Source organism: Aspergillus viridinutans (genome assembly GCF_018404265.1).
Source record: "Aspergillus viridinutans IFM 47045 DNA, scaffold_3, whole genome shotgun sequence".
Taxonomy (NCBI): Eukaryota; Fungi; Ascomycota; class Eurotiomycetes; order Eurotiales; family Aspergillaceae; genus Aspergillus; species Aspergillus viridinutans.
The window spans coordinates 1,785,886-1,812,499 of NW_025091219.1; the positions used below are offsets into that span (position 1 = coordinate 1,785,886).

Sequence of the window (26,614 nt, forward strand, 5' to 3'; positions counted from 1 at the left end):
AACGCCGTAAATTGGGTATTTACTTGTAACTTGTAAGAACGACAAGATGTGTATAAAAGTGCGGGAACTCTCTTCCACTTCATGAGAGAACGACATCACAGGCCAAATTTCGACCCCAGCGCTAGTTCATTCCGTTAGCAGACTCGCGCAATTTCTAAGGCTAACAAGACTTACCGCCGAGAATCGCCTTTTTCTTTTGGTTCTGTACGTATTTATTGACGTCTCGGGCCCAGTTGCTGCTGTTTTCTTCCAGCCGGTCCATACTCTCACCAGCAACGCCTAGTCGCTCCGTTCGTTCTTGGACTTGACGGGTCATATAAGACCAATAGCCCTCTTGGCTTCCTGTCGATGCCTGTGATAGATTGGACCCGGTTCTCCCATCTCGTGCGAGTCGGCGCCGGTCTTGGTCTTCGAGGCGCATCTGTTCCTGCATTCGTTTTGATGGAGGCCGGTCTGGGCCCCCGACTGTAGTGGCGAAAATGTCAGTACTGCTATCCAGATTTGTCATCGCAGCTGCAACGAATGCACGTACTCAGAATATCCATGTCGGCTGGCGACACATATTGTGTGCCGGCGATCCATTGCAGATTCGTAATTGTAGGACGGGCAGGAATGGCTGCTTGTGGGTTGAAGAGTCGACTGTCTGATGGTCGTCTATCGTAATTGTTAGCTAGTCATCCTTTCCGTTCAACAAACAGATGATCGAGGGACGGAGGTCCATACAGTCCGGTACCAGAGCCCCAAACATTGAATACGGCTACTTCCGAGGGACCCGTCCAGGTCAGAACACTACCGTTTTCGCAGACTGTCGAGTCCGAGAGGCGTCTCATGTCGGCAATTTGATTGATGCTAGTGCAGCCTATTTCCTTGAGACCAGGGATGGAGAAAGCCCTAGCATTACCATCGCCGAAAAGTCCAACGAGGCTATAACCACGGCCTTCTGTCTTCACGACGGCGGCGGCATCGCAGAGATAGTCATCCCAGGACTTGTGAGCGCCCTTAGATGTTGCAGGCTTGGAAATCCTGCAGCCGGAAACAGTGACAGCAATGACGACTCCGTTAACTTTGGCGCCAGTTCTGAGGCCTGCAACCATGCTTGCCGTGGCTAGCGCAGGGCTACCTTGATCCGCATCAATGGGTATGATGTTCAGCACCTTGTCATCGAGCTGAGTTACTCCGGCGAATTGACCCATGTAGGTTCCATCGTTCCCGGGCAGGATCTTGAAGGTTGCCAAGTTGCCTCTGTTGGTGCCTACGAAGCAGCAGATGCTTGAATAGTCTATAAACGGTCAGTATCCGCTTGCACCCATAGCTCAAGATGACAATACCTTCACCCTCCAAAGTCAAAACACCAAACTCGATGCTTGTGGGCCACTCCGGAGCGGTGCTTTCAGTAGCGCGGTGTTTGAGAAAGCTTCCACGTTTGCTGGTCTTCGCAAAGTCGGACACCTGGGCTGTATGGATGACTGCTGGCCCGCGCAAGTCCATGATGGCAAAACTGCCGTTTTGAAAACCGGCAGCAACGAAGCCCACATGGCTATGTTTCACAGCAGTCACGGGTCCCTGTTGCATATTCAGAAGGGTGAGTGGAAGCATGCCTTGTTTCAGCCCAGGATCAGTTCTGTGGGTGATCCGGGTTAGCTTCCCAGCTCCTTCATTTGTGCCTGGTGGCTCCTCGTGGCCAAAATTTCCATTATTGCCCCATCTAAACACCACGAGTTCGCCGCTCTTCAAACCAACTGAGAGTTCGCCTGTAGATCCGCTGACAGACATTTCAGTAACTTCCACATCAGCGACACGCCCAACAGCGCGGGCCAAGTCTACTTGGATGACATCCGCGTTTTCGATCTCATCGTCATGGCCTACATCCCAGAGGCGTACCGTTCCGTCCGCGTGCGCCGTGGTAATGATGTTACGGTTCTCGAACCGTTTCAGCGCCTTCTTGCCTTCTGCACCGCCGATCAAAAATTTCGGGCCTTGCGATCTCCGTTCCCGAAGGCCCAGCCAGGCGGAACGGTCAATAGGTGTCATGGTGATTTTGGTGACAAAAGGGTGGACAAAAGAAAGGAAGGGGTGAATCATATTCGTGGGTGTGATGGAATGACCACTAGGAAAACTTAGAGTGATAAGTTCTCCCGAGGAAAGAAGCGCAATCACGGCGATGGGGTCATGGGCGCCAGCATAGAATGGCGAGGAGCGGGGAATGAGGCAAAAGTCGACGACCTCTGCACCTGGAGGTGCTGGAATATTCTGGACTTGTTTTGGATTTTCGAAATAATTGGTGATCATTGGCCACGTTGACGTCTGATAGTTTGGAGTTGCTCCAAAGTCTATGAATGTCAAACCCTTGTTACTCTCGGCCTTAGGCCGACCACCCGCAATAAGAAGGCCGCTGTCTTCTCCATTGGCCTTAACGCACCATGCAATTTGAGTAACAGGCTCTCTGAAGATGGCTTCAGCCGTGGAAAACCGTCGGTTTGGGCTGGCGCCAGGTTCATCGATATGTGTATTCTCCATCGTCCGGGCGAGGATCTTGCGGCCATCCTTCGAATCCCAAAACACCAGGCTGTTGTCGTCATGAACTGTCAGAACAAAGATACCGTTAGGATGCCAGAGCGCTCTGGTCAGCTTGGGTCTGCGTGTGTCCTGGGAAGGTATCTCAGAATTGCCCCCAACTGCACCGGGGGGTACTTCATATTGGAAGTACCTTTGAGCAATGTTCTGTTTGAATGTGAAGGTGACGGCTCCTTCGGGATATCCAACCAGTATCTTGCCAATATCTCGAGGTGAAAAGGCCAGAGAAAGGACCGGACACAGTCGCGCCCGCGGATTGCGCTCGGCCCAGAGATTAGGTACTCTAAACGGTGTCAAGGACTCCCTGTCCAGATCGTAGGCAATAATGTCCCCTGCAAAGAGCGCTTAGCAGAAACATTCATAAGAAGTGACTACATGCCCACACACCATTCTGTAGACCAATGAAGGCATAGTCTAGACTAGGATCTGTCAATAGGGCGCTGGCATGGCTCGGCGGAGCGTACGAAACCAGCGCTTTCTGAGTCTCGAGTGAGAAAATAGTAATTTCGCTCTTCGAGTCGACGCTGATCAACTTGTCGGCGCAGAACTGGAGGAATTTGGCAGATGCCTTCCGCGGCAAGGAAAAGACGGCGGAAACCCTGCGCTGACCAAACACATAGATCTGCCCACTGCCGAACTGGGTGTCGCTGGTACCTACGGCCAGGAGAGACTGGACGGGATCGTATGCAAGCACACTTATTTGCGAGTTCACACCACACCGAACATACTGCAAGTAGAATTGAGGTCAACAAGATGGCTCAAACGGGAAAATATCGGTGCCTAGGGCAGCCAAGACATACATCATCGAGGGCGAAGAGGTCTGGTGAGAGACCGTCGGAGAAATCTTTCTGTATTCCTGTCTGCTTCCCCCGTAGGAAGTGTGCCATCTTGAGGAGATCAAAGGCTCTGCGCACGAATACAAGGATAGTGCAGAGAAAGGAGAAAGAGAAAGACCCAGGAGCATGAACTATCCAGAAGATGATGATGCGCTCCTTCAAAGGGTGCGGAGTGGACGCGCCCCACCGAGGAGAGAGACAGCCCGATTGGGGATAGCGCAGTTTCTACCACGGAATTTTTGCTTTCGCCTGACGACATCATCTTTCTTTATTTGTTGACTGCTGCTGCCCCGCGCTTGGCTGTTATCACAGGACACAGGCAGACAACAGACTTAGAAAAGGCGAGTAGGGAAGGATCGAATTTGGTCTTCAAGTAAAATTATATGCTTAATGGTCTATGTACATGGTGTGACGGGAAGATATAAGCTCAAGGCACGGAGAGGTACTTGTTGTCTAAAAGCTGCAGTCTGTATTTAAGACGGTAATGACAGGGCAGATAGTCCGGTGTGAGTCCGTTCTGCGCAATCGCCGCCGACTAGACATCCACACGGGTTTCAACGACCTCAATTGCTGCCATTTCTGTTAATACTCTGGTTAACCGTCTTCGTGCTTCGATTTCGGCTACCGAGTTTCTCTCCCGATAGTATTGAACGGTGATGTTGTGAATCGAACGGTAACAGGCATATCTAGAAAATGCCCATTAGCATTTCTCGTCTTTAATAAGAAGGACGGGGATTCGAGCCATACAGTAATTGACGAATCAAGTCCGGCTCACAGTCAATGTCACGCGATGCGAATCCATCCAGCACGGCGGGCGATGGGTCTTCAAAGATCCCCCCCATGTAGACGTCGCCCCAGAGAGCGCTGTCAAACCCTGCAATCCCAGCTAACTGTTTTGAAACAGGGTCCAGCAGCACGGCTGAGGGCCGGCCAAAGTCGCATATCACCAGCCGCGGTGATGTAATCTCGTCTAAGACCGGAGACAGTCGACCGACCTGATGCCGAATCTCCGCATAGGGAAGATGGACGAAGACGTCTTCCGAGTCGCGAAGGATGCTTTCGAAATGCACGAGGAAGGCTTCTCGCCATGATCTTGTCCCTGATCCTAAAGCCACCTGCTCCAGGGTCCCGAACGAGTTAGCAGTGTGTTGACCGATCATATTCACGAGAAGCCCCAATTGCTGGTCGAGCTCTCGGCGATCTTCAGCGGTAAGTCGACTTTCCAGTTCCTGTAACGTTGAGCCGTGAATATATTGACGCACAAGAAAGGCGGACCCTAGTAGGGTGTCCTGCGGGTCGTAATATAGGAGCGACGGAACGAATGGAACTGCACTTTGTCTTAGTAGACGAAGTACACGTGCTTCTGTTCCAAGCAGGAACTGTTCTCGCCGAAGCAAACGCGTGGTTGGTCTTGGTGAGCTTTTCAAAAGTATTCGGGCCCCATTCGATAATGTTATCAGACGGTGGGAATGAAGATGGCCCTCCAGGCATTGAACACTTCTCACATACACCGTAGAGGGCAGAATACGCCCAAGGACGACGCTGAGTTTGTTAGGGACTTCCAATCCGATGAGTGCCAAATCTCGGACCGGAGACATAGTTGACGATTTTGGTTCTATTGCTCATGAATAAGACACTGGTGTCTTTTTAAACTTCCTTGACACATTCTGAGTTCAAAAGGATCAAGATGACTGCTATAGGAAAAAGGTGCAAAATACGAGTGTCCAGAGAACACTTCAAAGACTCTAGGATAAAGAGCGTGCAGATCTTTCATGACAAATCATCATTGGCTCTGTCGTGGCTCAGGCAATGTTACCAAAGCATCGAGGTCCTGAAGAACAAATCATAATTGTATGCCGTCAGGAGTCCATGGAGCACTGTCCGAAAGGGGTGCGCTGTAGACGAGATATGAAGCAAAGACCCTGACCCGCAGGCATCAACCGAGTTCCAGAGGCGGGAACGTAGCGACATGGCGCCTTATCTTGACAGAGGTTGAAGTTTATGCCGTATGATAATACGTTGGCTGTAAAGGCTGATGGGTCCTGGATGGGATGAACCAGGGGCCCTCTTCAGAGCAGTTACTCTAGTGACTCGTGAGCGCTGTAGATCCACCCCACAGGAGTGTTCGAGATGATCCGAGTGACAGGATAAACTGGGCCTCGCCTAAGTCTCCCGCTCTGAGAAAGGCGCAATGTAGGCTACTATATTCGAGCCAATCAGAAGTCTGCTTTGCCGAAAAGGGATAAAGCACTAGACCAGACTGCGCAGTGGGAGAATTCATAAACCATGGGAAGATGATGGGATACTCACGCTTATTTTTTGAGACCATATTTCAAATGCTCCGGTAGGTGCATTGGCCATTGAGGAATACGGGTTCTCGGGAAAAGGATGTTCGGTCCCCTGCCACTTGGTATGAAGGAAAGAACAAGAAATGACTCGTATTCGTTCATTTACTTTGTGGACACAGTACGTAAACCCTCAGTGATTCCCCGGTACTCCGTGCAATTGTCAAAGACTACGGATCGTGGCTGGAGAATACGTGAAGGCGTGTTTTAGCTGTTGTATCATTATTGGGCCCGGAGTCGCTTCTTCATACAGCCAGGTCATTCCAGGCAAATCCTAAGCCAACCTGACAGGTTCTAGCAGTCTACCCACGCGGAAAGTTTGATTGTCAAGCTTGAGCCAATTTGGAAGGCTGCATGTGATATTGTGATATCAAGAGTCCCAGTTAATCCGTAGAGACGCCGCTCACCTTCTCCATTTTTCCCATTTTGTATGGTGTTCTGACCTAATTGATCTGGCCCGAAAGTTGTTGACCCTTGATGTGAATTCGAGTGTTACGACCTCGTGTCGAGGGGTAAGTCAAATGTTATATTTTGATCGGTCCGAGCCTCGCTGCCCGCGATGTCGCAGAAATTTGACGACGCTGTGAACATTTTGATACACACTTTTCAGAATGCCGGATTTTCAGGAGCCTGAGACTTAGGAGTCGGACTGTATAACTCTGCCAGGTTGTATCTTTTCAGTTTGTCGTAATCACTACCGGCAACACTTATCCCGACTACATTCTGATCGAGTTTAAGTATGATTAGTGGGATGAAGCACAGGATTATCTATATGGGGCCAGCCTGCATATCAGGCAACTCACCTGGATAAGATGGACAAGGATAATCAAATCGTAATTCTTGAGATCAACAGAATGTTCGGGGCCTACGACACCTGCAATCGTTTTGATCACAGTATCTCTGTTGAATTTATTGTTGCCCCTTATTGTAGGCCGAATAGCGTACTGTATAGAATTGATTAATATCAGCACCGCCGTTTCAGAAAACGCAAGGAATGCAGCACAAGGAAAAAAGACGCACCGTCTTCGGAGGTCCTCCGGAGTGGAAGTGAGGCTTCAAAATCTCTTTTGCGAACGCTTCTAGATCAACACTGAGGGTCTTTCGAATCGATCTTACAGGGGTCATCCGCTGGACCCATCGACACCTCTTCTTCTCGGGATTTGCGTGAGCATCAAGACAGACTTCGTGAACTAATTTCTCAGGATCTATCGATTTGTCAAATCGTATGAATGTCACTGTCAAGGATCAGCCCAATGTCATGCTATGATGGGACTCAAGCGGTGACAATGACGAACCGCAGGGCATCTCCATTCTAATGGCTTGGAATTGACGTGGTTTGGCTGACCCGGGCTTCAAGCCTTCAATTTCTTTTTTGATTTGTGCCTCAATGTCGCCTTCATCCTCATCTGAGCCTGAGTCTTCGCCTCTGGTGTTGCTGCCTGCTAACTCAACGCTCTGATAGATACCGTGCATCAGATTGGGAAATGTCATATAGTGCAGCAAGACGGACTGATCTTGGCATGATACTGACCTGAGAGAAGAGATCCAGAGCTTCTGCAATGCACTTGCCTTCCCTGCCCATATCGCAAGTTACGAAAACCCCCCAATCGCCGCTCTCAATTATCGCCTTGTTGCTTTGCTGCTTCTGCCATTTGCCGCCTCCCTGTGGTTGCGTTAGCCATACAAAATATAAGAAATATTGACAATGACGGAAAATCTTCAGAATAACAGATATGAGGATCTCTCGTCGTAAGGAAGCAAACCTTTCTTCTCTTGCTGGGTTGATCGGTTGTGTTATCAGGCATAGCTCGCTTTTCCGTTCCAGCCATTCACACTGATGCCGAATTGGTGGTGAAGTAGTGAAAGGATAGACTTGCTGATGAGTGCAAAGCCGTGTCAATGACTCTCCTTTTCTGGTAAAATATCCAGTCGAAATCAAGGAGCCAGCACCTTTCAAGGTCGTATTGCACCGCGAGTGGTTATCTACTTAGTCTGCAATCCGACCCAGTCATTGGTAAACTGAAAACACCAGAGCTTTAGAGGGGTTTCTATCTCAAAAAGCCCAGAATTCCATAATTGGCTTAGCGGGTGGTGGGACTAGTGGGATGATCAACTTATCATCTTATCACGCTAGGCCGGGATATTCGGACTTGGGCTGGAACCAGATGAGGAACGGCTCTTATAGAACAACCAAGCTTTTACGAAGTACGAAGATGGAATTCCGACGTTTTGACCAGGATGAATGATTTTGGAAAAACTATAAACCACCGGGATATTGGCTCCTTATACTGCCGTACCTAGAATGAAGGTCGCAAATCCATCGTTTAAAACACCTAGATGGTGCCAGTGAACCGCATGACGTCACTGTATGCTCATGACGACACCTCAACACCCTGGAGGATGGCACAACATCCAGTGCTCCTACGGAGTATTTTATATCTTCGACCTTGCCCCTGCGTCGGAAATTTTTGTTCACTTATACAGCTCTCCATACAATATATCCTTACTGTTCGGCCGAAACTTCATAATGGCTACTGACATTGCTACAAGGGAGCTTCGGAAGCCTATTGACGTCGCCGAATACCTATTCCGGCGCCTCTATGAGGTTGGAATTCGCTCAGTGCATGGTGTTCCTGGTGAGCGATCCTCTCCAATTGGGAGTCCCCGTTCAAAAATCTGGCGTTGACCATACCACTTCAGGTGACTATAACCTTGCGGCTTTGGACTATCTGCCAAAATGTGGTCTTCACTGGGTAGGAAACTGCAACGAGCTCAATGCAGGTACGTATAGTGCGGTGTAATTGATTGAAAGCAGCTGGTTCGAGCAAGATGGTGCAGTGGCTGATACCTCGACTTATAACAGGGTACGCCGCCGATGGGTATGCCCGAGTGAATGGAATCAGTGCGTTGATCACGACTTTTGGTGTTGGTGAGCTGTCAGCGATCAATGCCCTTGCTGGTGCATACTCGGAATTCGTACCCATTGTCCATATCGTTGGTCAGCCACACACCAGGTCTCAGAGAGACGGAATGCTACTTCACCACACCCTCGGCAATGGGGACTACAATGTCTTTGCAAGAATGAACGCTGGTATCTCTACGACTGTCGGACGCTTAAATGATACCCACGAAGTAGCGACACTCATTGACAATGCTATCCGAGAATGCTGGATCCGAAGCCGACCGGTCTATATTACTCTGCCAACCGATATGATCAATAAGAAGATTGAGGGGGAACGACTGAAGACCCCGATTGACCTTTCTTTGCCATCTAATGACCCTGAGAAGGAAAACTACGTCGTGGACGTAGTTCTCAAGTATCTTCACGCAGCTCAAAGACCGGTTATTTTGGTCGATGCTTGCGCCATCCGTCACAAAGTGCTAGAAGAAGTTCATGACCTTATGGAGGTCTCCGGACTGCCAACTTTCGTGGCGCCGATGGGCAAAGGAGCAGTCAACGAGACGCACAAGAACTACGGCGGTGTTTACGCTGGAAACGGATCCAACACTGGTGTTCGAGAACATGTGGAGTCTTCCGATCTGATTCTTAGCATTGGCGCGATCAAATCGGACTTCAACACGGCTGGTTTCACCTACCGCATTGGTCAGTTGAATACCATCGATTTCCACAGTACATACGTGCGAGTGCGATACTCCGAGTATCCCGACATCAACATGAAAGGTGTCTTGAGAAAGGTCATTCAGAAGTTGGGTCGTGTCAATGTCCAGCCGGTGCCGCAGCTCAGCAACCAAGTGCCCGACGATGAGCCGAAGTCGGGTGATCGGCCAATCACACACAGATGGTTCTGGCCCAAGGTCGGCCAGTGGCTCAAGGAGAACGACATTGTCATTACAGAGACTGGCACTGCAAACTTTGGCATCTGGGAAACGAGGTTCCCAGCAGGTGTCACGGCAATCAGTCAAGTACTCTGGGGGAGTATTGGTTATTCCGTGGGAGCTTGTCAGGGAGCTGCGCTGGCAGCCAAAGAGCAGGGCAATCGTCGAACTATTCTCTTCGTCGGAGATGGAAGTCTTCAGCTCACTTTGCAGGAGATCAGTACTATGATCAGGAACAAGCTCAATCCCATTATGTGAGTTCCCCAGGCAATGCAATTCAAGTCTATGCTATGCTAATGAACAATCAGTTTCGTCATTTGCAATGAAGGATATACCATTGAGCGGTACATCCATGGATGGGAAGCGAGCTACAATGACATCCAGCAGTGGGACTACAAGAGCCTTCCGGTGGCTTTTGGAGCAGGAGATAATTACAAGGGTTATCAGGTCAAGACCAAAGACGACATGATCAAGCTTTTTGAGAACAAAGAATTCGCCTCGGCGCCGTGTCTGCAGGTAAGCAAGGGCATCTCCAATCTCTTGAGTCTTGGGGATACTGATCAATGTGGTAGCTGGTGGAGCTATACATGCCACGGGAAGATGCGCCATCAGCTCTCAAGTTGACAGCCGAAGCAGCAGCCTCGCGCAACAAATAGATTGTCTCTATAAGAATGTTGAGAAAGGGTCAAAAACATTGACGGGTGGGATATGTAGAACGATGGATACCGCTCGGATTTGGCCAGATACCAGCCATTAATGAGTTAGAATTATTTAATTGTTTGTTACGCGGAGAGATGACTTGTAACCAGAAGGCGAGGACCCAATCATGAAAGAAAGAACCTGGTTGACCCAAGCGTTGTTCCCAACAACGTAATGGAAATGCGGTCGGACCGTAGGGCTGAGGCAGTGACATCGGCCGATATGCATGCTACCAGTGGTGGACTAAGACTCCAAGAGGAGAAGGGTAGACAAAGTACTCGGACAACGCCGTCACGGAAAGTGTCCGTAGGTCGGGAGTCAGGGACTCCAAATCCCTTTCAAGTTCTTCCCCCAATTTGATTGCAACTGGAGAAGCCAAATCAGGCGTCGTAGGGCATGCGCAAGGAGAACAAACGGTAAATATGAAAAAATAGATACTTTACCTTAGGTACTACCCTACCTACCTTACCTTACGTACCTTAAAAGTGCAGCGAATGGATAGGCTGGGCCACCACGTGATAGACAAGGCATCAAGGTGCCAAGGCATCCAGCGCATCAAAGATCCCCCATGAATAATGAAACCTTAGGCTGGATCTCGATTTGAAGGATTCTTATTATTGAACTATGTCGAGTCCTTTCGGTCTGTCTCCATACTCCATAGTCTTGTCAAAAACCTTCTTTAATATCTACCAGTGACTGCCAAGACCTGCTATCTCTCTCCTGTCTCAGTGTCATTTTATCGCTTGTTCATGGTATGTTTTCCCTTGTCAATTCATCTTCCGCGGCCTTTGCTTCCCCTCCCCCTTCCGAATCGAAAGTACGCAGAAAGCTCTACCTGCTGTCGAGGAAGGGTTACGGATACCAATTCTGACCTTTCGGTTGCTCATTATTGGGGTAGCAGATCGATTCAAAATTCACATAGGCTGCACTTCCGTTTACATCCTTTTATCGTACAATCAGCTCACGCATCTTGAACCCTCTCCAAGTCCGTCCCACGATCACGACAACTTTAAGTATCGACTGCTTTCTTCGAATTGCATACTTCCCACATATTTCTTCATAAGACAAAAGGGTTCGCGGGGTATGAAATGAGATCTTGACTGTTGTATTGGGTCATGCTTGTTGACTGTCCTGCACCGTCGTTCTCACAAGTCTCCAACAAGCTCAAATGCGAGTGCGATAACGACGATTACGTCTCTGAATCACCTGTCGAGGAACACAATATAAGCCTGACGTCTGGTCAAGACCAAGGTTTACCCTGCGAAGGCATGAAATTTCGAGGCTTGCTCTAAGACCGCATACTAGAGGCACAGGGAGACAGTTACACACAAGGGCTCAGCGGCTGCGCAGTCCTGTGCGATCTATCTGAGCATTTCTACACTGCTGGACAAGTGGCTTGGACATACTGGTATAAGCAGACCACACCGCTGCCCATCATGGACGGCCAAAGGCAGCAAGCGTACATACCTGCCCCCCCACCTCCTTCTGCGACACAGCCGTCTCAATCCCATATGCTTTCGCTACCACCGCCGCCACCTCGACATCTGCCCACGCAACCTCAGGGTGTGATGCCGCCTCCACCTCCGGGACCGCCCCCGGGACCACCTCCAGGTCCTGGATATGGTGCGTCGAAGCTTGCAAACTCCCAGTTGCAGCAGCAGAACAATCTCGGATGGCAGCATAATTGGGCTAGGCAAGCGCTATCTCAAGGGTTTCTCCCACCTCCACCGCCGCCTCCAATGGTACCGACAAACCAAGCTTACGGCCGTCAAACAAGTCTCTCGGTCCCCACTGGCGATGGTCCGCAACCGATTACCTCTGCGACTTATGTCCCAGGCAGTAACACTTTCGGTGCGGGTGTCGGGATCCCTGGGTTCGATGCCCACACGCGGCCTCCGTATGAGGCTTATGGAACCATGTCCGGGAGCGATAGGATAAGAGGACCCGTGCACCATTTATACGAAAACTCCGGCGGAGACGTTTCAGCATACAAGCGCGATGGAACTGTACCACCTACCCCGTCAGCCCGTACATTGCCCTCTTCTGTGGCATTGCATGACACTGCGCAGGACCCCGTTGCTCCTTCCCTTCCTGCTGTTCCTGGTGCGACTGTTCAGAATCATCAGTCTCAGACAGGCCAATCGAACGAGCCGACAAAATCTCCTAGCCATCGCCAAAACAATAGTAGTACGTTGCTTGGCGGCATGTCACCCAGCGAGGCTGCTCTTCAGTGGCCACTTGATCGAGTGTTGCTATGGCTTGCGAAGAACGGCTTCTCGAAAGATTGGCAAGAAACGTTCAAGACTTTGCAAATTGAGGGAGCTGACTTCCTCGACATAGGTCATGGGGCCAATGGTCGAGGCAACTTTAACAAAATGCACAACGAAGTTTTCCCCCAACTAGCCAAAGAATGCGAAGCTAGCGGGACAGGATGGGATAAGGAGCGTGAGCTTGGGGAAGGAAAGCGCATGCGTCGACTTATACGACAGATTCAGGATGACGATAGCTTTGACGTCGGGATCGCTACCGAGAAGCGTCGCGAATCCCAAGCCCCATCTGAAGGGATGCCGGAGGCGTCACCTAAGTTATCTCATGAGCCTCAATCGGCTGGTCCGTATTCAGGGACGATTGAAAATAGTCCCAATCTCAGGGCACCACAGCTCGCTCAGCCCCATAGAAACAGTGTGCAAATGCGCTCCGTCACATTGCCCATCCCGACGACCCACGATATTGCTTCATCAGATTTCAGCCAGACGGACGGTATATCGTCTCGATCAGACTTCTCGCGAACAGTATTAGCTGGCCTTGGGGTTGACCATCGTCGGCAGAGTCCATCCATGTCCAGTGACAACGGCAATTTGGTAGCCCCTTTTCGATCATATGAAGATAGCCCGAAAAGTGGCAGTCCGGCGACGCAGCACGCTACCTTGAATCAGGGTCTGTCATCATCGTCAACAGGCGATTTGAGCGTCAAATATGAGCACTCCCGTGGTAACAGTTCCGACTCAACGATGGGCCGTCGATACTACGAATCCCGCAAGGGGCAGGAAACGGTACGCCCTTCCCCGCAAGAGATGTACAGCCGTCAGTGGACAGGAGAAAGTTCTTCATCATATCCGAAAGAACACAAGGGACTCTTCAATTTTTTGAAAAAGAGGACAAAAGCTGGTGATTCCACTCATCAGTCCCCAGAGGAACAGTATCTGGAGTCTCCTACAAGCCCTGTGAATCTTCGCCAGAACGGTCCCCATCTTCCTTACGCCAAACCAAGTTTCAACGCCAGCGACATGTCGTTAGGGGAGCGTCCATCGTCTGCTTCTATGTCAGACCATGAACGGCTAGCCATGCGAGGGAAACCGGCTCAGAAAGGAAAGAAATGGACCTTTGTGACTCTGGATGGGTGGAATTTCCGCCTAGTGGACATTACTGACATGGACTCTGTGGAGACGCTGCGTGCTGCTATCTGCCATAACCTCGGAATCTCCGACTGGACCGGCGCACAGATCTTTTTGACCGAGCCAGGACAAAGTGAACATGAGGAACCGCTCAATGATACAATGCTCGCTCTCTGTCGTCGCACCAAATCTGACTCCGTCGGCTCTTTGAAGCTATTTGTACGTGGGACACACTTGCAACCGGTGCCAAACACCGTTCCAAATTTCGCCGGTCTGGGTGTATCGCTTCCGGACAAGCATACGGCGTCTCCTACCCACCATGTACACAGGAAACCGCTGGATGACGAAGCCCTTAGTAGGATTTCTCCACATACTCAAACGGGACCTGCCTCTCCGCAGTTAGCAACACGCCAACAACAGGTCAAGACTCCTGCCGCAAAATTCCCGGCCCGCGATGGCTCGCAACATACAGTAGGAATGTCCCCAGTAGACGGAGATCAGCAGGTGGGAATCTCGCCTGAGCCAGACAAGGCAGATCTACTGGCTCGCCACGAGGAGCATAAGCGCGAGGTAGAACGGAAACAAAAGGCGTACCTAAGCTCGAAAGGGCCGCCACAACCGAGAAACGACACTTACGGAGAAACGGGCTATAGACGTGCAGGCGTCATTGATTTCGATGAGCGCCGTGTATCTCCTTACGAAGACAAGAAGGCTGACACTTTGGTTCCTCTCCGCAAACCTCCTTCGGCCCCACAGGAGTCCTATACGTTAACCAGGATCAATTCTCTGAGGAAGAAAGACGGCGACCGTCCGAGGGCTCCGCCAGCTGTGCAGACACATGGTCTCGGGGCAGTATTGGTTAGCATGGGTAGAATGACCAGCGCGATTGGGACACCAGCTCCCTCTGTGCCAACTCCAACAAGCGCGGGCAGTAAACAGGCTAACTTTGGAAGCTTCAATTCTCCGACGCAAGGTAAAACATTGCAGCCCATACCCAGTCTTTTTCGTTTCTTCCTTTCTGATAAAATAACTGACTGGCTGCACCAGGCAACACTAAGAGCACCTCTCAGTCCTCCCCGGAGAAGGAAAGTCTCGACAACCCAGGCATCCCCGCGGAGCAACATCAGACCAAGAGCACTACTCCTGAAATGTCCAAACCCCCGTTACAATCTCGCAAGTCCTATGGTCCTGAGTTCGATTTCGAGGAGACTGAAGTCTCCTTCCAACGCTCGCCCGGGCCACAGGATGATTCTGACGAAGATTCGGATGATGGTCTATTTGCGATACCACTCTCAAATAATAAAGCACCCACAAAAGAGAATGATTCCAGCACTGGGACTTCGGAGGCCCAGAAGAGGACAGAAAAACCGGCGCTAACCGTGAATACTGAGACCAGACTCCGAAAAGGTCTTTCCGTGAGTTTCAGGTCGCCTAGTGCCACACGCGAAAGTTTTGCCGATGCCAACGGTGACTCTGGCAGTCGGGACGGGTCTTCCTTCCTCATGGCCGCTTCGCCTGAAGACGAGAGGCCGCCGCCACGGAGAGACTCGTTTGCTAGAGGCGATATTTGGGCAAGCAGACCCCCGGTTGAGGGCGTCATCGACAATCTGGACGATTTCTTCCCTGACATCGACCTTGACGCACCTTACCTCGATGGACAAGGGGTATCTCCTCCGTCATCCCCCGCAAACAGAGCCCCGCCTGAGAATGATTTGCACAAGAAGGAAAACCAGCCCAGCTCGTCTTACGCCGGAGAGATTAATACCAACGCAGGAGATACGCTGGGCTCTAACGAACCAACTCTCAAGCCACAAGGCGGAGATATAGTAGCTCGTCGTAATATCAACCGGGCAGGGGGGCTTACTCGAGGAAAGTCAATCCGAGAGGTCGCCAAGGGTGCCAACCAAGCTAGCCGAAGTCGCAGCATTCATACTGGAAACCAGAAGTCCGGCGAGATTCTTCGGCGTAAGAGCACAAAAATGTTCGGAGCAAAGATCATGCAGATCAAGCCAAAGCCTGGCAGTCGTCTCAGCCAACTCGACCCGATTCCTCAGAACAATACACCATCGGGAATACCTCAGCGACAGCCTACTTTCCGCATTATCCGCGGTCAGCTGATCGGCAAGGGAACATACGGAAGAGTCTACCTGGGGATCAATGCTGACAATGGTGAAGTCTTGGCCGTAAAACAAGTCGAGATCAACCCAAGACTTGCTGGGCAAGATACGGATCGGGTTAAGGAGATGGTTGCCGCTATGGACCAAGAAATTGACACCATGCAGCACCTTGAACATCCGAACATCGTGCAGTATCTTGGATGTGAGCGTGGCGAATTCTCCATTTCGATCTATCTTGAGTATATTTCTGGTGGTTCCATTGGTAGCTGCCTCCGGAAGCATGGTAAATTCGAGGAGAGTGTTGTCAAATCCCTGACTCGTCAAACCTTGAGCGGGCTAGCATACCTTCATGACCAGGGAATATTGCATCGTGACTTGAAGGCGGACAACATCCTCCTCGATCTCGACGGCACCTGCAAGATTTCTGACTTCGGTATATCCAAGAAGACGGATGATATCTACGGGAACGACTCGTCGAACTCGATGCAAGGGTCCGTTTTCTGGATGGCGCCTGAGGTCATACAATCACAGGGGCAGGGCTACAGCGCCAAGGTCGATATCTGGTCTCTGGGTTGTGTGGTACTAGAGATGTTCGCTGGTCGCCGGCCATGGAGCAAAGAAGAGGCAATCGGTGCCATTTTCAAGCTTGGAAGCTTGAGTCAAGCACCTCCGATCCCAGACGACGTTTCCATGACTATCAGTCCTGCAGCGCTGGCGTTTATGTATGACTGTTTCACTGTGTAAGTCGCCCCGCACGTCCCTTTCCGGCTTCATTTTTTTTCGTACTCACAGAGAATGCAGGGATTCGTCCGAACGTCCAACTGCGCAGACACTGTTGACGCGTCACCCGTTCTGCGAGGAAGATCCAAACTACAATTTCCTCGACACCGAACTCTATGCCAAGATTCGCCATGTGCTCTAAACCCCGCATACAATCGTCGCTATTTCCTCCCATCTTCCAGCTTTGTCGGTTTTTCAGCGATGCTTGTCTTTCCTGCTGCATCATACCCCTCGTCTGAGCTCAATTGGCACGTTCGCTGCGTGTTGTATATGACATGATTAGTATGGATTTGCGCAAAAGTCGCAACTCGAAACATTTCGATTTCGTCGGCGTCTACTGCCAATATCTATAAACAGTATCTCAAAGTATATCATCTAATTGACCTCGCTCTCGCTCTACCACTGTAATTGTTATGAAAACCTTACTAGTCGGAAGGGCCAAATGTTTGGCTTGGATTATGTACGCAAGCCCTGCTCAATATATACATCGTTACTCAAGAGGCCTTTACAGCGTGATCGTGATTGATGGGAACAACAGCCAGGACTATCTTTGTCTAGCTTCCCGGACTCCCGCTCCGGCTCAGATTCCCACTAGGGAATCCTTCATCATCTTGCTCAGGGATGCCGACTCGGAAGATACTCTCACACCATTCTGCGAAGGTCTCCACGTCCCACACGGCATCTTCGCGGCCCTTACCCTTCTTGGAGACGGAATGTCCCTTGCTCCGTTCAGACGATGTATATTTGTCAAAAAAGTCCTCGTAAATCTGGATGACGCGGTCTTGTACCGCACCGACAAGAGTCTCTTTCATCCGGGGATCGTCGAGATAGTCATTGAGTATTTTCCGTAAGTTGGGGACTTCCTTCTCAATATTCTCGCATGTCGGATATATTAGTTCTCCTTGCTGTAAACTCCGCCTATCGATGAACTTTGCGGGTAAGGATGCCGTCATCTTCGTTGCAAACTCGTTAATGAAGTCGTTGATCACTGTTCGGAGCCGCCCGTCGAGCTCCACCTTGGCATCGAGCATGTTCTCAACGACGCGTGGGAGGAGACCATGGCCGACGAGGCGCATGAGGTTGCGGGGGTTGAAGAGGCCGCCTCTTTCCCGGAGCTCCCAGAAGGTGTTGGTGATGCCGGAGAAATCGAACGATACTTCTGGCGCTACGTACTCGATGTCGAATGCGACGATTTGTTGCTTGAGGATCAGGAGATGGCTCATCAAGAAGAGCTTCCCGTCCGTGGTGGATTTGCTTGAGATTTGAGCGCTCGCTTGGTGCAAAGAGACGGTCGTCTGGTGAACTATCTGATGGGCTAGGTCGTCGAAAACAGTGGACTGTTGAAGAAATCGGTCAGCTTCAATATGGCATTTGTGGATTCGCAGAAGGCGTTCATACATTTACGAGACGGTATATTCGGCTGAGAAGCCAGATGGCTTTACGCAATGTTGGATACCAGCCACTGAGAGCAGCCAGAGGCTCAAAATCCCACTTGGAGTCCTGCTCCGAGATGGCGTCGGGGTCATCATCTGATTGCCTCGTTGCCTTCGCCAGATGTACCAAGGTATCGGCAGGTACCAGCTTCTTGCCGGAAATCTGATTCTCGGTGATGGTGATCGAGACTCCCTTGTTGCGTGCAGCGTAATCGAGGTCCTCCGGGCGCGGCTTGAACCGTTCGATCTCATCACGCAGGAAGGCTTGTGCGCGGAAAACCAGACGAGTTTGCACATCCTCCAAGGCGGGTTGTATCAGTACGGAGAAGTCGAGTTGATTAGCATCCGTCTGCTCCACCTCCTCATCCTGGTCAAGTAGAAAGCGGGTCTGTAAGAGGGTGCAGAGTTGACAGAGATTTACGATTTTGTCCTCGTGAATAATGCGAGGCCTCAGATGATCATACAGAGGCTCGCAGACTGTCTCGAGGAAATCGTATAAACCTGCTTGGCCGTGAAACCATTCGCCCCACAGTTCAAACTCATCCAAACACACCCCACGAACATAGCTAATGCTGGCGCGGGCGAAAGCAACCAAATCTTTTGATGTACTCGGGGCGTGTGCAATATCGTAGAGCTTTTTTCGTACTAAGGGTATGATCAATTTGCCACGAATAGCTGAAAAGTTCGCGTGAAGTTCATTGAGAAGACTCTGATATTCCGCTTCGGTTCCCTGTTCGGGATCCAACGGTGGCACAGCTCTCTTCTGTATCTCGAGGCCGATTTGTTTCAATTCAGGAGCACCAACACGGAACTTGGCGTACAATAGGGCCGACATAGTCGCTTCGTTCTGCTGTTGGTCTGCAATCTTTTTGGAAACACTGGAATGTATATCTCGAAGTGCGGAAACAAAATGTCCTCGAATCAAGGTGAGAGCTCGCGTCATAAGCAGCCTGTATCTGGATCGATACAGACTAGCTTCCTTTTGCTCAGGCTGGGAACGCGTCAGTCGACTCGCCGACTTCAGAATACGACGGCAATACTCACATGCGTCTCCATGTAGTCCAGACACTCGTCCAGCCGCCTGAGCATATCTGAGAAGTCTTGGCCACGAACGGTATTTCCAGCACCAGGGGCGTTGAGTCGCCTTGAAGCAGGGTCCAGGAACTCATAGTACTGGAGATTCTCTTGTATTTTCTCCGCTAGCTCTGTGTCACGGTTTTGGGCAAATAAAAGCCCCTCGCATTGCTTCCGGAAATTCGATGTTTGAGCTTCCACGGCCCTGAAGGATTCGGAGAGGCTACGAAGGAGGTCGAGCGCGGACGATGTATCAGACAGAAGTGAATCCAGGTGAGACTTTGACATTTGAAGCTCCTGAAGACAAGATCTAACCACGCGAGTGAGTCAGCATGGAAAACAACAGCGCATCGTGAGGAAGATCGGAATTGTTCCTCTGCGTACTGGTACTCGTCATAACTGCTCTCGAGGAGGCCATTTTCAACCTCGCTATACCACTGTACAAAGTCGAGCTCATTCTTGACATCGGTTATAGACTCAATACCCTCCGGCAGCACTTCCGCTATCTCTGCCGTCTGAACTTTGAATTCTTTTGGCGGACCTGAAGGTGCAGTCTGCCGTCGAGCTCGCTGTCCCGCAGTAGGCTGAGGCATTGTGGGGTTCAGCTCGAGCCCACGATAAAGTCGCGGAGGCTTCGATATTGGCGCCTCTAGTATAGTTTCAATCGACCTGAAAGTAATCCATAAGTGAGGAGATTCAAAGACACCATGAGACTCAACCGTGGTGATCGCAACCGGAGATGGACCCTCCTCCGTGGCCCATACGATTGCTATTCTGCCGTGTCATACCGCCCATGGTCTAGATCATTGACGCAACTGAGCTTCTGAAGTCACTTTTCACTTCTGCCCGGTGCGAAACGACAAGCTCATCAAAGAAGTTTCTGTAGCTCGTTATGCTGAGGTTTAGGTGATACATATTTGAGAACATCATGTCGATGAACCGGGTGCGACAGCCAGTGACGAACCTCGTCACACTTTCATACCGTCTCCCGCGAACAGGCCGGTCGGCCATCAGATCATGGCGAAGGCAGTATGCTAATGGTAATGGCAGAGCACAACAATCATCTGCTCCTTCATCAAATTGGCTTCGTACTTCACTTGGTCTAGGTGGAACAGCTGCCGCTGCGTTCTTAGTCTATACCTTTGCGACCACCCGAGGCGATCAACTTGAGAGTGCTCTTGAGGCGAAGAGCATTACGCCAAAGATTGCTGGGGACCTGGATTCGCAGTATGTGCACGAAAAAAAGAGTCTGAAGAGCCCCGGGGTCTACCTATGGGGAAACAATGCTTACCGCGTTGTGGATCCTGACTCCAAAGAAACTGTGATTAAGACTCCTCGGCAGTTATCCTACTTTGAGGGTCAAGTGCTCCGAGATCTCAAAATTTCAGAGAAGTCCGGTGCTGCCATTACTGAGAATGGTGATCTCGTTCAATGGGGCAAAGGGTACTCGGAAACCGACTTCAAACCAACAAAGACCTTGACTGGCAAGGACTTGAGGTCTTTGTGCATGTCAAGTGATCGCATACTTGCATTGGCTTCAAACGGAAGTGTATACTCACTCCCAATTGCTAAGAATGACCAAGAAAGCGGTCGGAAACCCAAAGAAGGCTCTTGGTTCCCATTCAGCTCTGGAAGAGCTGGTGTGAGCTATCGGTTGCTTGAACCTGCATTGAGGCTAGGCGAAAAAATCACCGCCATCAGTGGTGGGCTACAGCATGCGCTTCTCCTCACGAACTCTGGTCGAGTCTTCTCCGTCGCTTCTTCCACTGAGAGCTATCCTTCATTTGGACAACTTGGTGTGCCTGGGTTGACTTGGTCGATTCGACCTCAAGGGCCCGTGGATACCTGCCATGAGGTGAAGACCCTCGGCAACTCTAAGGTTACTGAAATTGCTACCGGAGATTACCATTCTTTGGCGCTTACCAAGGACGGAAACGTTTACGCCTTTGGCGACAATTCTTTTGGGCAGCTGGGGTCTGAATTCGATCCTGCCCAGCCATTTAACGATACCCCTACCCTAGTACCGCTGAAGCTCTTCTACCCAGGCGACATCTGGCTTCCGAAGGTGACTGCGATTGCAGCTGGGGGCGCCAACAGTTTCTTCACCGTGGATGCTCAACGGATACTTCGCCCCGGCGAAGATCGTTCTATGGTACGTGACCTGGGTCGCATTACGGCTGACACGTGGACTTGCGGCCGGGGCATCTGGGGTGCTCTCGGAAACGGAAAATGGACGCACCTACAAGATGCACCTACGAAGGTGAAGGCATTGAGTGGCCTTTTCGAGTACGACGAACGAACAAAGACGCTCTCGCCCATCCGCCTACGCAATATCTCTGTCGGTACAACACACGCGTCGGCCATCATGGACAACAAAGCTCACGTTGACACTTCGGCCACGACGTCTCTGGAGAAGTCCAGCGACTGGGGCCACGACGCGCTGTTCTGGGGAGGAAACGAACACTTTCAGCTCGGCTCCGGCAAGAGGAGTAATTTATCCAAGCCGTCACATATTAACGCGCCTCCAGATTCCGAATCGAAAAGTGCTAAGCAAGAGGCACGACTCCAAATCATGCCTCGTCACAGGGCCAAGGTGGGCAACCGCACTGTGAGCATGGAGCAGCGGATTGAGTGTGGAAGGCACATCTCTGCGATTTACTCTGCTGTATAATACTTTGACATGATCTGACACATCTCTTCTCCAACGATTGTATTAAAAGTTCATGTTCGTTAGCGTCCATCAAAAGTAATGTAACCGTTTTCTGTTGACTGATACGTCACTCGGGGATGCAAACCAAACAAACATTCCGCGATACGGCTGGAGACGCTCGGACCAACACCTTATCGTAAAATTTCCTGAGCGGAAAAGAAGTCAAAGCAAAGCGAATTATTCCGCATACTGTTCAAAAAAAAAAGGTTGATTCATTGTGTCCATTATGCCACGTGAAAAGGAGAAAAGAGGTCGTCGTGCGGAGGACAAGGCCAAGAAAGACGCTGCCAAACGAAAGCGCGATGAAGGCCCTGAAGAATCCGCGGTCAAGAGATTGAAGCCCTCCGCCGAGGCAGATACCTTGAACAACGAGATCACTTCAGGAGCGGATTACATCCCCCTGGGGGAAGAGGATGGCGGAAATGATGTTTCCATGAACGATGCGCCCTCGAACGATATGCCTTTCTACGGTCTCCTGGACAGCGAAGAGCAGGAATACTTTTCGAAAGCCAACGAGGTATTGGAGCTGAACCAGTTTCAGGATGCGGAAGAGCGAAGTCTTTTCGTCGACAGTGTCTACAGGGAAGCAGATGGGAAAGAATTGAAGGTTGCTTGCAGTCAGTCTTGCTCGCGGCTTATGGAGAAGTTGATTTCGCTCTCGAACATGCGACAAATTCGGAGACTCTTCAGCAAGTTCATTGGCCATTTCCTGCATCTTGTGCAGCATCGGTTTGCGAGCCATTGCTGCGAGACACTGTTCATCAACGCAGCGCCTGGAGTGACAGAAAAGATTTCGAAGTTGAAAGGCCGTAAGGCGGAAGTGGACGAGGAGGACGAGCCTGAACCAGAATTGTCGCTGGCGGAAATGTTCATGAAGGTCGTTGAGGAATTAGAGGGGAATTGGGGATATCTGTTGACGGAACGGTTTGCGTCGCATACGATCAGAGTCTTGTTACTGGTTCTCGCCGGGGAGCCAGTCGACCTGTCATCCACAGATTCGGTTGTCGCCAGCCGGAAGAAGGAAAGGTTGGGAATCGTGAACACGGACGCATCTGAGGAAAAGGCCGTTGCGGAGAGGCGTAAAGTACCAGAGGGTTTCGAGGCTACGCTGAAGAAGGTTATGAGTGACATGGTTTCCGGGCTGGACAACACCTACTTGAGAGCCCTGGCAACCCACCCTGTAGGAAATCCCGTCTTACAGGTGCTAGTATTCCTTGAACTGTCGCACTTTGGCAAGGCGAGCGCTAAGGATCCCAATTCAATCATCAGGAGGCTCATTCCAGATGATGATTTCGCGGAGAACGCTGAGAGCTCAACATTCGTCAGAGGCTTACTCTATGATCCCGTCGGTTCTCGTTTGCTCGAGACTATCATCAAGTCCATGCCGGGAAAGCTATTCAAGGGACTCTACAAGAACATTATTCGCGACCGCATTGGCTCTCTTGCACGCAATACAACGGCCGGATATGTGGTTCTCAGGACACTGGAGAGACTAGGAAAGGATGATCTACAAGATGCTATGGAGTTGATCATTCCTGAAATCCCTGGACTCATTGAGCGATTTCGCTTGATTGTCCCTAAAGTGTTGATCGAGCGATGTCTCGTTCGCGGGGTTGACACCAAGTCGCTTTCAGATGCCTTGGAATCCGCTTACGACAAAGACCCGGCACGAAGATTGGAACAAATGCTCAAGCTTGAGCCCGCGGCAAGTGAGGTAGTCTCAGAGGAGAAACAGAAGCAGACGGGCAACAATCAGACAGCCGCCGCAGAGAAATTACATGGCTCCCTTCTTGCTCAGACGATGCTTACAGCTTCGGGGCCCGTGAGCGGGCTCGTTTATTCGAGCCTGCTAGCGCAGTCTTCAGAATCACTCCTCAGATTAGCCAAGGATCTCGCAGCCTCCCGTGTTCTTCAGCAGGCCCTGACTGCTCCAACTTCAACATCTCAATTCCGGCGCCAGTTTACTACGCGCTTCTCGGGTCATTTGGTAGAACTCGCGCTTGATAGCTGTGGATCACACGTTGTGGACGCGTTATGGCCGGCAACGAAAGAGCTGTTCTTTATCAAAGAAAGAATGGCACAGGAACTGCTCAAAGATGAATTGATTCTTCGAGACTCTTTCGTCGGCAGAGCAGTATGGAGGAATTGGTCCATGGACCTCTACAAGAGACGGCGAGCAGAGTGGGCTTCGAAGGCGAAAGGCCTGGATAGTATTGAAAACGGCCAGGGCGAGCGACCTAAGTCTCGCATTGAATTAGCCCGGGCTAAATTCGCAGCAAAGGCAGCGGAAGAAAGTCCTAAGGCGCCGGTAGCTGCAAGGATATGATTTGTAACAATGAAGCGAAAGGGTTGTGGTTGGTTCCTGCAGTGATAGTAACACAGCATGATTTGACAGGGTTCTTTGTCCATGTGTATATTATGTCTTCAGCGATTCCTTTATGATAATAAAAGCATTTTCTCCCTATTCATGCCGTGCACAGACCCTGGTGTAGAAGGACTATTCTCTGAGAGCATTTTTCAGTGCTGCCCCTCCAACGTCTGCGGGGTTACGCCAGGGACGTTTTTCTCTTCCCCTCATCCATCAAAAGTGTGTATCTCTCTATCCTCGCTGGCAATGATCTCAAACAATCTCATTCAACGGACGAATTTAAGCCCCGATTTATGATGTCAGACAATCAGGCTCTGTCGCCATCGCAGCGGATCCGCCAGCCATTCCGGAAATGGCGGGATGGTTTCAACTTTATGCTGAGCGGTTTTGACTGTACCTTTATTATACACCATTGTTCATGAAATTGTGATTCCTTCTTGTATTTTTCTTCTTTTCTATACTTTTCTCAGATTGGCTTGTTTGGAATATCATAAATTGCTGTATAGATGTCTGAGTCCCCGCCATCGAGTCGCGCCGAGGAAGTGCGAAAAGTGAGTTACTCCACAACTGTCTACTAGGCGATCCGGCATCAATTCTCTTTGCTTGCTACATTGAGCTTCCATTTGTTCTCTTGTTAATCTGCCTCTAGCTTCTGAGCGCAGTCGAAGATCTCCTCATCCCGTTCATCCAGTCCGCAGACGAAAATCCTCTTGGCCTTGCGCTCCAGCAAAATGGGGTCAATGGAACGAATGGTGCGAATGGTGCGAATGGACACTTGAAAAAGCCGTGGACAGCTTTAGTCGACTACAAAAAGCCGGAAGAGCTTCGGGATATTCTGCAATTATCTCTACCGGAAAAGGGTGCCAGACAAGATGGCTTGATTGAGGTTCTCCGCAAAGTGTTGAAGTATTCCGTGAATACATGGCATCAAGGATTTCTCGACAAACTATATGCCTCAACGAATGCTCCCGGCGTGGCATCCGAGCTGATTTTGGCTGCTCTCAACACGAACGTGCATGTCTATCAAGTCTCGCCGGCTTTGACTGTTATCGAAAAGTATACGGGAGAAAAATTGGCTTCGCTATTTGGTCTGAACGGACCACGAGCAGGTGGAATTTCTGTACAAGGTGGCTCAGCATCCAATACCACCTCCATTGTCATTGCGCGCAACAACCTATACCCCGATACGAAGAAAAATGGCAACGGGGACTACAAATTTGTGCTCTTCACCAGCGACCACGGCCATTACAGCATCGAGAAGGCGGCACAGATGCTGGGCTTGGGAAGCAGCTCCGTCTGGGCAGTGCCCGTGGACAAGCAAGGTCGCATGATCCCGGAAGAACTCGAGAAGCTTGTTCGGAAAGCCCTCCAGGAGAACAGGACACCGTTCTATGTCAATGCAACTGCTGGAACGACAGTAATGGGCTCCTTTGACCCCTTCAACGAGATCGCCGCCATCTGCCAGAAATACAACCTCTGGTTCCACGTTGACGGCTCATGGGGCGGCTCGTTCGTTTTCTCAAAGCGCCAGAAACACAAACTTGCTGGCGCTGACAAAGCAAATAGCATCGCCATTAACCCTCACAAAATGCTCGGTGTCCCCGTGACTTGTTCTTTCCTCCTAGCGGCAGACATCCGCCAATTCCACAGGGCAAATACTCTCCCAGCCGGCTACCTGTTCCACAGCGACGACACGGAACCGCGACCCAACGGCGACCTCAGCACAGCGGAAAACGAGCTCTCCGTCGATTCTCCGGAGGTCTGGGACCTGGCTGATCTCACGCTCCAATGTGGACGACGCGCAGACTCCCTCAAGCTCTTTTTGGGCTGGACGTACTACGGCACCGAGGGATACGAGCAGCAGATCGACACGGCCTGCGATATTGCCGCACATCTGGCGACTCTCGTCTCCGAGAACCCTAACTTTATCCTCATCAGTGAGAACCCTCCCCCTTGTCTCCAGGTTTGCTTCTACTACGCTCCGAGCGGACAGCTCGCACATCCACGCGGTGTTGTATCGAACGAGACCGAGCGCGCAAAGTCAAACAGCAAGGTCACGGAGGAGGTGACCCATGCTCTGGTGAACAACGGGTTCATGGTTGACTTTGCACCTCCTAGTGGGGACGAGAACGCTGCCGGGGACGGAAAGTTTTTCCGCTGTGTCGTCAATGTCCAGACGACTCGCGAGACTGTTGAAGCTCTTGTGCGTGCTATTGACGAGGTGGGCCCGGCCATCATCGAGAGACTCAAGGCCGAGCCTGCTTCGCTTCCTAAACGGAGGCCCGGAGAACGGGGTCACGGACCTGTGGTCCACTGGGCTTAGACGCGATCATGATTCTGTTATAGTGTACGACTACTGCATATGTACAAATAAACAAACGAGGTACAGATCCGCCGGAGAAGGGCTAGTATATAGAATTGAATGATACCCCATTCGTGAACCACC

At 50.7% G+C, this 26,614-nt stretch overlaps 9 protein-coding genes across 9 annotated transcripts; 5 read left to right on the forward strand and 4 right to left on the reverse strand.

Annotated features, from left to right (window-relative positions):
* Positions 1-95: 95 nt before the first annotated feature.
* On the reverse strand, positions 96-3,461 carry Aspvir_005576 (putative SNARE-dependent exocytosis protein (Sro7); the record flags this gene model as incomplete). The annotated part of the gene is made up of 7 exons (XM_043268789.1): positions 96-121; positions 175-465; positions 533-654; positions 724-1,279; positions 1,329-2,906; positions 2,962-3,301; positions 3,375-3,461. The coding sequence occupies 7 exons, from the start codon at positions 3,459-3,461 to the stop codon at positions 96-98; spliced, it is 3,000 nt and encodes a 999-aa protein (XP_043124724.1).
* A 484-nt stretch (positions 3,462-3,945) lies between these two features.
* Aspvir_005577 (phosphotransferase family protein) lies at positions 3,946-5,008 on the reverse strand (the record flags this gene model as incomplete). The annotated part of the gene is made up of 2 exons (XM_043268790.1): positions 3,946-4,096; positions 4,158-5,008. 2 exons carry the CDS (start codon positions 5,006-5,008, stop codon positions 3,946-3,948), a joined length of 1,002 nt encoding a protein of 333 aa, XP_043124725.1.
* Positions 5,009-6,361: 1,353 nt separating this feature from the next.
* Aspvir_005578 (THUMP domain-containing protein) lies at positions 6,362-7,584 on the reverse strand (the record flags this gene model as incomplete). Its single annotated transcript, XM_043268791.1, has 6 exons — positions 6,362-6,478; positions 6,559-6,699; positions 6,776-6,990; positions 7,051-7,210; positions 7,287-7,418; positions 7,519-7,584. The coding sequence occupies 6 exons, from the start codon at positions 7,582-7,584 to the stop codon at positions 6,362-6,364; spliced, it is 831 nt and encodes a 276-aa protein (XP_043124726.1).
* A 698-nt stretch (positions 7,585-8,282) lies between these two features.
* On the forward strand, positions 8,283-10,248 carry Aspvir_005579 (alpha-keto acid decarboxylase family protein; the record flags this gene model as incomplete). The annotated part of the gene is made up of 5 exons (XM_043268792.1): positions 8,283-8,391; positions 8,456-8,536; positions 8,619-9,846; positions 9,901-10,108; positions 10,165-10,248. 5 exons carry the CDS (start codon positions 8,283-8,285, stop codon positions 10,246-10,248), a joined length of 1,710 nt encoding a protein of 569 aa, XP_043124727.1.
* A 1,479-nt stretch (positions 10,249-11,727) lies between these two features.
* bck1 (putative MAP kinase kinase kinase (Bck1)) lies at positions 11,728-16,725 on the forward strand (the record flags this gene model as incomplete). Its single annotated transcript, XM_043268793.1, has 3 exons — positions 11,728-14,659; positions 14,734-16,543; positions 16,605-16,725. The coding sequence occupies 3 exons, from the start codon at positions 11,728-11,730 to the stop codon at positions 16,723-16,725; spliced, it is 4,863 nt and encodes a 1,620-aa protein (XP_043124728.1).
* Positions 16,726-17,137: 412 nt separating this feature from the next.
* Aspvir_005581 (Golgi transport complex subunit COG3) lies at positions 17,138-19,683 on the reverse strand (the record flags this gene model as incomplete). The annotated part of the gene is made up of 4 exons (XM_043268794.1): positions 17,138-17,920; positions 17,982-19,007; positions 19,061-19,400; positions 19,475-19,683. 4 exons carry the CDS (start codon positions 19,681-19,683, stop codon positions 17,138-17,140), a joined length of 2,358 nt encoding a protein of 785 aa, XP_043124729.1.
* Positions 19,684-20,018: 335 nt separating this feature from the next.
* Positions 20,019-21,761, forward strand: Aspvir_005582 (RCC1 domain-containing protein; the record flags this gene model as incomplete). The annotated part of the gene is made up of 1 exon (XM_043268795.1): positions 20,019-21,761. The coding sequence occupies one exon, from the start codon at positions 20,019-20,021 to the stop codon at positions 21,759-21,761; it is 1,743 nt and encodes a 580-aa protein (XP_043124730.1).
* A 265-nt stretch (positions 21,762-22,026) lies between these two features.
* nop9 (RNA-binding RNA processing protein NOP9) lies at positions 22,027-24,126 on the forward strand (the record flags this gene model as incomplete). Its single annotated transcript, XM_043268796.1, has 1 exon — positions 22,027-24,126. The coding sequence occupies one exon, from the start codon at positions 22,027-22,029 to the stop codon at positions 24,124-24,126; it is 2,100 nt and encodes a 699-aa protein (XP_043124731.1).
* A 548-nt stretch (positions 24,127-24,674) lies between these two features.
* Aspvir_005584 (pyridoxal phosphate-dependent decarboxylase family protein) lies at positions 24,675-26,491 on the forward strand (the record flags this gene model as incomplete). Its single annotated transcript, XM_043268797.1, has 2 exons — positions 24,675-24,719; positions 24,818-26,491. 2 exons carry the CDS (start codon positions 24,675-24,677, stop codon positions 26,489-26,491), a joined length of 1,719 nt encoding a protein of 572 aa, XP_043124732.1.
* Between the last annotated feature and the right edge of the window lie 123 nt (positions 26,492-26,614).